This window comes from Carcharhinus amblyrhynchos, chromosome 15 (assembly GCF_965287045.1).
Source record: "Carcharhinus amblyrhynchos chromosome 15, sCarAmb.v2.hapA, whole genome shotgun sequence".
Classification (NCBI taxonomy): Eukaryota; Metazoa; Chordata; class Chondrichthyes; order Carcharhiniformes; family Carcharhinidae; genus Carcharhinus; species Carcharhinus amblyrhynchos.
Window position 1 is genome coordinate 54749072 of NC_137338.1, and position 11557 is coordinate 54760628.

The 11557-nt window shown below is 37.1% G+C and overlaps 1 protein-coding gene across 10 annotated transcripts in view; it reads left to right on the forward strand.

The window, feature by feature from the left end:
• Positions 1 to 11234, forward strand: part of LOC145353309 (rho guanine nucleotide exchange factor TIAM1-like) — a 324742-nt gene extending 313508 nt beyond the window's left edge. For all 10 annotated transcript variants that reach the window (XM_080203944.1, XM_080203943.1, XM_080203950.1 and 7 more), the window contains 6 exons: positions 3952 to 4060; positions 4373 to 4431; positions 5982 to 6087; positions 8281 to 8368; positions 8481 to 8653; positions 9996 to 11234. In XM_080203944.1, coding sequence (XP_080060070.1) covers positions 3952 to 4060; positions 4373 to 4431; positions 5982 to 6087; positions 8281 to 8368; positions 8481 to 8653; positions 9996 to 10483 — 1023 coding nt within the window. In that variant the 3' untranslated portion in view covers positions 10484 to 11234. The remainder of the gene's footprint in view (positions 1 to 3951; positions 4061 to 4372; positions 4432 to 5981; positions 6088 to 8280; positions 8369 to 8480; positions 8654 to 9995) is intronic.
• Positions 11235 to 11557: the final 323 nt, after the last annotated feature.

An 11557-nucleotide genomic window follows, 5' to 3' on the forward strand; every position in this document is an offset into this window, starting at 1 on the left:
CCCTCTCATTTCATGGTTCTCCTTATTTCTTGTGCTGAAGGTGACCTCTTCCGAAGAACCAGGTTAATAATGCCTTAATATGTGCCTAATTATGTTGTGATCTTCAGATACAAAATTATGACTTTAACCCATTCTTAAAACTATATATCCTGTTAAGCAGCTGTAGATGCATGCAACAGTCAGATTGTGCATTCTATAACATTTATTAGAATCAAGCAGATGATTTAATTTATTATCTTTTATATAATAAAGGTTTGATTCATTGTTAAAAATTCTTGAGATATTTAATTTTATCGCTTGATATGAGCCATGAAGTGAGCCAATGAACAGGAATCATAAGCTAACCTGGGAAAGTTAATGGTGGGAGAGATATTTGCACCAGAGTCTTTAACCCAGGTTTTATTTATGAAATATTATGGTAACAGAGATTGGAGTCACATAAAGGGTATAGGGAAGATAATTCTCTATTCCTTTAGAGAGGAGTGCAATCAAATGTCCCTCCTGTCAAACAATGTATTAAACCTGCACATGTTAAAAGATTATTTCACACAAAAGTAGACAATAGCAGCTACCAATATTTGCAAAGCACAATTTATGTAGTGAAACATCCTTCGGCACTTAACGGCAACATTGTGAAGCAAAATTTGATAACCAGCCGCAGTAGCTGGTGGCTAAAAGCTTCGTCAAAGAGGTAGGTTTTAAGGAGCTTCTTAAAAGAGGAAAGAGAGGTGGAGAGGTTTAGGGAAGGAATTCCAGAGCTCAAGAGCTGAAGGAGAGGTCTCTACAGATGGTGGAGCGAATAATATTGCTGCTTCTTAAAAGCTCACATATGTCGGAGGGCTGAAGGACAACAGAATATTGCAGAGGTATGGAGGGGCAAGGTCATGGAAGGATTTGAAAACAAGGACGAAAATTTTCAAATCTGGCTTTTTCTTAATGTTGGTCAGTGAGCACAGGGATGATAGGTGCTCAGGAGTTGATGTACCTAAGAACATGCACAGCAGAATTTAGGATGATCTCAAGTTTGCCAAGGCTATGTGGTGGATAGCCAGCAGTTCATTAGAATATTAGATGAGAGTTTCAGCAGCAGATGAGCAGGAGGAGGGGTGGAGTATGTGATATACAGGACTACTTTGGAAACTCAACAAAATATAAAAATCACTATCTGACTCTAATAGCAATACTTCCACTGCAATGGAACAAGAAACTGATGCCACTGGTGCCATCGTTGTGAGCCTGTTATCCTGGAACAGCAAGTCCACCTCACCTCCTTGCTCCATTTGCCAATTCAATTAGGGCATCCTTTGCCGTTTCACTTGCTGCCCTGTTTGCCACTTCCTTCGCTGCCCTGCTTGCTGCTTTGGTTGCCTCCCACCTTGCTACCTCTTGCAACTTCTTACTTTTTGCTCACCATTCCCCTCAATGCATCGCTTGCTGCCCCACATACTGCTATGATGTAGAGATGCCAGTGTTGGACTGGGGTAACCACAGTAAGAAGTCTCACAACACCAGGTTAAAGTCCAACCAGTTTATTTGATGGTAATCCCACAAGTTTTCAGAAACGATGTTCCTTCGCCAGGTGTGTGGAAGGTTCACATTTCGTATTGAACCTTCCACACACCTGACAAAGGAACATCGTTTCTGAAACTTGTGGGATTACTATCAAATAAACTGGTTGGATTTTAACCTGGTGTTGAGATTTCTTACTCCACTTACTGCTCGTCAGAGAGCAGGGTAGTGAGTGACATAGTGAGGTGTCAGGTCTTTGGAGCAGGGCATTGAGCAGCAAGAGGGTCAACAAGAGGGACAGCGAGTGAGAGGTGAGCAGGGCAATAAGCGAAACAGCGAGGGGATTACCAAGTGAGGTAGCAAAGGATTTGGAGTGGGGCAATGAATAGCAGGCATTCTAAACAATGCTCTTTAATGCAGATAGCTACCTGTAGTGTCGCTGGAAATTACATCATAAGCACTGCAACTGCATGGGCAATGACTTTGCCCCATTCAGTTACAATGTGGCAAAAACAACCTAACAGAATAAGTTATGTAGCAGCAGTGATACTGTCACTGGACTAGTAATACAGAGACCTAAGGTAATTCTCTGGGGAATCAGGTTCCAATCCCACCATGGTAGATGGTGAAATTTGAATTCGATCAAAAAAGTCTGGAATTAAAAGTCTAATGATGAATTATGAACCATGAAACCATTGTCGATTATCGTAAAAAGCCATCTGGTTCACCAATGCCCTTTAGGGAAGGAAATCTTCCACGCTCACATTATGTGGTCTACATGTCACTCCAGACCCATAGCAATGTGGTTGACTCTTAAATGCCCTCTGAAAATGGCATAGCAAGCCACTCAATTCCAGGGCAATTATAGATGGACAATAACACTGGCCCAGCCATCCCTGAGTTGAAAAAAAGGAAAAAGTTAATTGAAACAAATTTGTAATTAGAAAATGAAACCCAGTTACTTTTCTTCACCTAAACTACTACTGGCAAGTCGAAGTGGTCAACGGTTGATAACAAACCATTGGCTACACTTCTAATTAATTGAAATTTTCATTTTTCCGAAAAAGTCTGAAACAGATGTCATCTTCGTAAAAATAATTGATCTGATCTAACAATACCAAAAGCCTAGTGTTAAACATTTAATGCAACTGTCATCCTCCCTACATTTTGCTAATTGCTTTTCATTGCCTATCCTCTGCACCCAAAAAGCATCAGCTTGCAATTGTATAGCACCTTTATACACAAAAATTTCCAGGCACTTCACAGAGAAATAAAGAGAGCAGGCTGGTGGTAAGCATTGCAATGACTCAGAATTTGCTGGAGTGAAGCATCTTACAGCTTGCCCTGGTAGTTTGACTTGTTCCTATATTTACAGCTGGAATGTGAAATGATAATGGAGGGAGCAGGGCAACTTGAACCTTGGTGAGCAATGGAATGATCAATGAAATAAACAGAGCAAGCACAGAGAAATGGGTGAATGTGTGAATTCAATATAATTTAAGATATAGGAAGTGAAATAAAGAGGAAACGACAGATTGGATAAGGAAAATAAAAACAAAAGAAAAATAAGAAATTTAAAGAAAAAATACAGTGTCATTTTTAAAATCTAAAAGTACAAATCACAAGCTGAAAGAATATGATTCCATTTCTAACTGTGCATCCATTGTGGAAAGAGATTGATTGGCAATTGTTAACAGGTATCATATTGTTTGAAGATTACTTAAGCTATGAATTATTCAGCTTGACGTTCTGTGGCAAGTTTAATGTGTAGTCAATGTGCAAATGCAGCAACTTCCATGAGCATCATGGGAGGTGAAGTCCAAGATGGCTTTTCTGCAAAGCTGATGTTAATTTACAGGACATCTTTTCCTTGCTGCATGCTGTTGATGAATTTGCACATCAATAACTATAAAATTCAAAAGCTGGTAAGTTTTCAGCAAATTCTGAATCTTTGAAAATTCTTAACATGTTTGTATCTTTGTAAAAAAATTCTTAGAAAAACTGTCTGAAAAGTAGCAGCGTAACACTATCTAATATGGCTTCATACTGGGTTGGTCAAGAAGAAAGATATAAGGCATCTCTGATGGCAGCCATTCACCCCACTTTTCTAATAGAAAACTGATGTGGTTACAAACCGTTTGAGAATCACAGACATTTGTAAGATCATTGTGTGTGTTTGCGTGTATAAGTATCAGGGCTGGAATTCTCTGACCATTCACATTGGCGGGATTCTCTGGTCCTGCCAGCAGTGCACAAACGCCCATGGGATTCCCGCTGGCATGGAGTGACGTCAGTGGGAATTTCCATTGATAGAGGTGTGACCAGAGAATCCCACTGCTAGCAAATAATGTGCCACCTCCCGCCAGTGGGAAACGCAGGTGGGAGGCCTGAGAATCTCGCCCCATATGTTATAAATATATATGATGTCCCTTTAATTTACAGGTTGTGGACCTTTCAATGGGGGACCTTCTTTTCCATTGTACAATCACTTGGCTCAATCCACCTACATCTTTTGGGAAGTGTAAAAAAGACCCTGAGTTAGCAGCATTTGGTACGTTGCAATTTAAAGATTTGCACTTGGGCGCCAGCAATGTAATTCAATATAAATTGCTGTATTAACAGTATTATTTGGGAACTTAGACCAATGTGAAATAGCCATCTGACAGAGGTCTGACTCCCAATGATTTTAATAAGCTCAGCAATTTGATGTATTTGTTTACCAATTTTACCACGATATAAACTCACAACCACTTTGTATTGATGCAAAAGTGACAGAATGAATGCAGCAAAAGAATTTCTGTGTACAAGATTTTATAGCTTTACACCTTTTCTTTCAGTGATATTTAATTTACTTTGTTTCTAGTGTTCAAAACCGCCATTGTCCTTGTGTATAAAGATGGTTTCAAGCAGAAAAGGAAACTGGTAAGTTTTCTATTGTAAATTACTGTTTTATGAGGTATAGAAGTTTATATTTAGTATGTTTAATAAATGCTTTGTTCAAGAAAAACGTAATTAAAAGCACTTTTATTTTGGTTGTGAAAAACAAGGCTTAAAATGTCTTTAGTAAAGTCATGGCAAGACAACATTCCTGTGGCCAAAACTGAAGTTGAATCATAGTCAATAGCAGTTAAGCCTAAAATTATTTCACAGAACAAAAATGTTGCTAATATCTAACATTAAATCGAAATATAACTTTATCAAGCCATATTAGTAGCTAAAATGAACTAGTTCCCTTCTGCACCCATTGCTAAATATAGTCTGTCAAATAATCTCAGCCAGCGATTTATGGAGACAGTTTTACTTAATCTTGATAGAACCTGTTTAATTACATTAACAAAACATCAAAATGCCGGAATTCTTTTCAAGGCAGTTTAGTGATTGCTTTGAACATGATTTCTGTGCTTTTGTATATCAAGAATGATTTTTACGTAGTTGGTATGACCACCGTGTGTGGTTTCACAGTTCATAGTTTCACAGTTCATAATTCCATAGGCATGAAGCAACGAAATAATCTACACAAATAGTTGGTAAACTCTGTAAACTAGATTCTATATGAAATGAGCAACAAAATAATTTAAATTCATTTTAAAATTGCAAATTGAATCCTCAGTAAAGGATTACTTTTCAAGCTTCTAGAAATAACCCTGATACGCAATGTGAAGTTTGTGAATAATAGATATTTTTAAAATTGGTATTTTCTTTGAGTAAAGAAGCACATTACAAACACACAACCCTGTGATAAATAAAAAAAAATTCTGATGGGGGGGGCGTTTGCGACTTTTAACACGTAAAGAACATTGTACAGGCAAATCATTAGCCATAAAGGAGTGTATGATGGCCAGCCAATTTTAATTTCTTCATGTTCTGAGGGTAGAGCATTTATTTGTCAAATAAATGGAAAACCATTTTTGATTAATGTGTTGATGTTAGTAATGGGAAGGGAGAGGTGATAAATTGATAATTTAGTTCTGATATAATTTGGGAGAGAACATTTTTGAAATGATTTTCTGTCAGTCATTTCACAATTAGGAAAAGTCTAAATTGATGAAAGTTTGGCTCCATGTCTCTCGTCAGTCTGGCTAAAGACCTGCTTGTATGTTGATGCAATATCTTTGCAGCACAAGGCATTGTTTAATAACAAGTACTACCAATTGAGACCCAAATTAAGAATGGAGGAGATTGGAAAAAATATGAAGCTGATGTGTTAAATGTGTAAATTGAGACATTCTATAGTTACAGCTATCCATGCCTTCCTTGCTTTTAAAAAAAATTAACAATGTCATTAGTATAGCTATAATAACCTTTTCATGCAAATTTGTTGCTCAATTTTGGCCAGTTGCTAACTTTTACTTACTTAAATTGTTGCTTGGAGCAGTTATTAGAAAACATTCAATGAAGCACATTTGCTTTTCTAATATTACTTGCTTCCAGTAAATTTTGAAGATAAAATGTCACCTTTCCTGATGTAATAGGGAAACATTTCTCAGAGAGTATCTGTCTCAGACGACCGGGATCCATTCAGATTTCGTCATATGATTCCTACTCAGGCCCTGCAGATTCGATCAGTTACCACTACAGGTATGAAATCACAATTTGTGCTAATACCTACAAAACAAAATAGCTGAAACAACAGCAAGACTGAAGCTTTTGCAGTGGAATGCTGGACCATTGTGGTTTTCTTTGTTATTCATTCATGGGACATGGGAGTCTCTGGCTGGCCAGCAGTTATTGTCCATCCCTATTTGTCTCAGAGCAGTTGAGAGTCAACCATATTGCTGTAGCTCTGGAGTCACACGTAGGCCAGACCAGGTAAGGGTGGCAGATTTCCTTTCATAAAGGACACCTCCTGTCTTCATTGAAGATACATTTGTAGGGGTATATTACCCAGTCATGACTTCTCAAATTAATAAATTCAATATGAACTGAGATGTGTACATTAAAGGCAAGAAAATTCGCGGTAGAAAGTAGACACATCAAATAATTCAATTCCTCGAGACTCCCTTATGTTTGGGGGTTCTTTTGCTTCAGCTAGTTTATGGTGTCATATGCTAAGTATTTTGATAAATGAACCTTCGCTCCCCACATCCTTGGGAGTGTTTCACTGGTCTTGATAGTTAACCACACAAGATAATAAACAGAGAACAGAAGATTGCCTCACGTCCTGGTCCTGAAAGCAGGAGCCTCAACACTCAACCTCATATCAGACTTTAAATAGGAACATGGAAACCAAATGTGCTGCTGTCATAAAGTTGGAACCAATAACTGACTCAATTTTGAAGTCCAGATATTTGTTAGTGTGAGCTCATGGTGCGTGGGGAGTGGCACTGTATTGAAAGTCGCAGCCCATAAAAATTGTGATGGTTTTGAGCTGTATAGCAATAACTTTGGCTATTGAAACAGATCAGTTTCAAAGACAGAATTATTTATTTTTGAAAGAAGTTCCAAGTCCACCCTCTGGTGGCCATGTGCTGTCAAGAATTATTCTTTTCACAGTTCAGGGAATAAACCCATGGAGGTTCATACTACACTCCCACTCAGATAATTTTAGGTAAATATTACTTCTGTCCATAAATAGTCATAACAGGACGAACATTTTATTGTGTCCAAAATACCTCTGATATAAAGCAATTTTTATTGCTTTTGCTTCTCTGCTGTTGTTGCTCTTTCTAGTACCACTACCCAATACTAAAAACATAAATGCAATCTGCATCAAGTGCTATCTACAACTCCCACAGACATAAAAGTTAATAAATGAAAGAAGCAGATGAAAATTGCTACTCATAAACATGATGTTTGATTTCATAAAAATCAAACCTATCTGCATCTACTTTATGAAATCAATCTGGGGGATTTGGGCGAGATGTATGCAATATCTAACATTAAATTGGCTGATGAAACACTCTAAAGGGCATGGGGAGCGAGGATTCATTTATCAAAATATTTAATATATGACACCATAAACTAACTTGTCCTCCAATCCATCAACTTCCCGCAAAATTCATTCAACCACCCCAGCTTCCTCCAACCCTATATTGCAGTCCAGGCCTCCAATTCTGCCTTGCTCTGCATGTCCCTCCACCTGATCCACCGTCCGTTGCATATTCTTTAAACCGTATTGGCCATATCCTGTGGAGTTCTTCCCTGTTGTTTGCCTTGTTACTTCTCTCCTTTGAGCCATATTCTTGGCCATGCCTCCAAACACTTTTACTACTTAGCATTTCTGCTGAGAGGAGGTACACCACATGCCATCATTGCCATGCTCCTTCCTCCAATAAAGAAACTGAGTGCAAACATCCAAGTGAGGCTGTGCTCATTTAGAGAGGAGGATGAAGGTCAGCTTGACCTGTATGCACTGGAATTATTTTTCCATGTCCTCTGCTTTCCATAGTTGGATGGTGATGAATATCCTGTTGAATGAGGTTGAACTTCAATTGAAGTAAATAAACTATCCTTTTCTTTTTCTGTAGTTGACACCATATCATTGATTTTTGTGAACTAATAATTTTCCACATTTATGACACAAGAACTGCTTTAGAAATTCAGCAGTCTGCCAGATACCAATTTTACAGGCAGAGCAGAAAGCTAAGGAATTATTACTGATGTATACAAGGAAGATTTGAGTTGAGGGAATGTCATTGTCCTCACTATTAAAAGTTGCATTGATCTTGTCCTTGTATTACAAGGTGGCCCTTTAATGATAAGAGCTCAAACACTGCCTTCCATAGTCACAATTCATAATCCATTGCTTTTATGTGCTTTTTTTGCCTTTAGATGTGGAGGTTGATTGTGTCTTTGAAATTGTTCACACAAAATCTGAGTCAGAAGGAAGACCTGAGACAACCTTTCACTTTTGTAGCAGGTAACCTGTTGTTACCATTGCCAGATTTCATTCCTAAATGTATAGAATTTTATTTTTAAAATATTTTTTCAGAAGGTTTTCCCATGATTTACATCTTTTTGGAAATTTTCAGCACTCCTGAGGGCAAACGGGATTTTATCAAGGCAGTTCAGTCTATATTACGTGACAAACATCGAAGGCAGCTTCTAAAAACAGAAAGTTTGCCACAGTCCCAGCAATACATGCCTTTTGGAGGAAAGCGGCTGTGTGCACTGAAAGGAGCGAGACCAGTTGTGAATCGAGCTGGTAAGAATTCTAGGGGTCAGATCTGCATCAAAAGTATTATTCATACTGCATCATGTTACAAAATGTTCCTGTCATGCGGCAGTGTGTAATTCCATATTTGTGAAAATACTTTTCAATGCTTCTCTGTTTCTGAACTATGAAAGCAGAAATTAAAACAGTTTTGTCTCAGTTTTATCTTTCTCGGTTTTATACTGTGACATTCCTTCCCAGATTTATTTTTTAAAAATCTTCATTATCTAGATAAAAATACAAATTGCAGATCTTGTCAGCAGAAGCGAATGTCTAAACTCAGTGTGGATTGGTTCGGAAATTGCAGCAAATTTACAAGTCCAGGGCATGGATGATTAAACTTAATAATTTGAGTAATTAGAAATATGAGCCCATATGGAAAAGTCAAATGGCAGATAATTGTACCACAAGATTATAAAACCAAAACTATTTTTATCTATTAGAAGATGATGGGGACTGTGTGCTTGAAAATAAAATGATACTATTTCAAGAGATCTATTAGACTCTAGAACAACCAAGGGGATATGAAAATTGGGCTGGAATGTGGAATTAGGGTCAGAGATCAGCTATGATCATACTGATAGACGAAGCAGATTTCACCTATTACTGTTTGTATTGTCAATACTCCTCAGCTTTTAAAACATCGATCAGCATTAATCTATTGGTATGCTATATTTTAATGACCATTTGTGTATGATCATACAAAATAAAAGATGGTTTTTGGATGGCTAAATATTGAGAGAAAAATTCTAAATATAGCTTCCCCAATCTCTTGCCATAATCCAAGAGAAGGGATATAAACATCTGTTTGTGTTATCTCACCGATGTTTACTATGATCTTTGGCCAAAGTTGCAAAACTTTTTCCAATCTCTTGCTGTAAGTTCTGGGTGTGTGCCACTCCAGTCTGGTTCACTTTCACCCCAGTGTACTACTGCTCTTTCTCCTTTACTCAGTAATTACAGCACATTTTCTATGAAATATATTAAATAAAATTGTCATAAATATCTAATACTTGTTAAAATCTATAGACTAAAAATAATACATCTGGATGAACACTTACAGCTGTAGTCCTCCTGGTTACTATTTTTAAGCAGTTATTAACGTATTGTATGTGAGCTAACATTGCTGTTAAAATAACAACAAAATAATGTTGTTCAAATGTGTTAAGCAATTATTCTGCAAAATTGTCTACAGTAAATCTAGATTTATTTGTGATAACACTGACATTGATCATGTTAATATCAGTTGCCGCTAAATTATTAGCACATTTTGATTTTGCTGCAGGCAAGTTGCTGCAGGTTCTAATTTTGTGTATTTTTGTCCCTCCCTAAGTTTCAGTTCCCTGCCGAAGCCTAGGCAAAAAGAGACTGTCCAGGAACAGATTCACTATTGATGCAGATGATCTATTTGGACGTAGTCAAAGTAATGATTCTTCACAGTCACCAGTGACCTGTAATGATACTGATCGTTGGGTGGAGGAGCAATTTGATCTTGGTAAGTATGAAGAGCAGGAAGATGTCAAAGAGACTGATATTCTAAGTGATGATGATGAATATTGCCAGTCAGTGAAAAGTTCAACATTGTCAAAAGAATTACAAGAGCAGCTAAAAGCAATGAGCTTTACAAAAGATGGACTTTGTGAGAATGGAAAATTATCCATGCTCCAAACACCAGAAATATCACCAGCAAAAATGGCATTTGCTACAAAGCAAAAAGTTGCAGCAGGAGCTAATGGTGTAGTGGAAAATAATGCAGCAGAGGTGATCTGGGTAAAACGTGAAGACTTCATTTCAACTGAAAAAGAAAATAATGAAATCTAAAATGCAGACCTGTTTCTGCAGATATGTCTGCTGAGCACATTCAGTGCTAGCTCTTCATGACCTGTTACGTACTATAGGGATGATTCCACTGAATTGGAGGCAGCTGGAACAATTCAGAAGCCATGCTCTCTTGTTAAGCTCAATTAAGAATTGTTATGATTGAACATTCAAAAGTCTGAACAATCTTGCGACTTCACTCTACACTCCTGTAATGTACTGTCCAAAGGGCTTTAATGTATATTTATTGTTGCAGTGTAAAAATATAATTTCATTTTTGGTTCATTTTTAGGCAATTCACTGAACAAGCAAAACTATTGTATCTGTTACAAACTAACTTTGTACTTTTTACAGAACATACTGAAATCAGTTGTACAAACTGGAGTCCATCTATAATTGTTGAAAGAATATCCTTTTAGTGCAGAACACAGCAAAAATGATTACAAACAGTAACCATACAACTATGACAGTGATGTAAATCAGGTGTTTATATGAACAAAAACTGCAAGCCTTGAATAAGTAACTTTTTCAACCTACTTTAGGATTCATTATGCTACCAACAAGTCTGATGGTACTTATATTATTGCCATATTCATATTTGTACATATTTCCAGGCTTTAATGCGCACATCAGAAGTTGCCTAATATATTTCTTTTGTAAGCTGAAAAAAAATTCTATTTTTATGTTTTTAGGTTCATTGACTTTAAGAATTGTAAATGCTCTTCAAACATAATAAAACATGTGAAATTAGGAATCCTCTTGCGAATATGTGTGTTTACTTAAGTTAGTTTTCAGATGAGACAGGTGCTAGAAGTATTCGCAAAGTTGTTGACTGTGGTTGTACTCTTGAAAATATAATGGTGCCTTCCCACAATTAACGTAAATGTCCCAAAGAGGTAGTTCATCATGTCGTTCATTCTCTTATGGCATTCAAAACAGGATTTTCTGTTTCAGCAGAAACCCAGTATAAATTCAACCTGTCTGACATATTGCTGACCCCACCATACAAACATGCACAGCCACCTGAAAATTCTCATGGAAAAAAGAAACTAAATGGGTTGTCTGCTTAAAGAAATC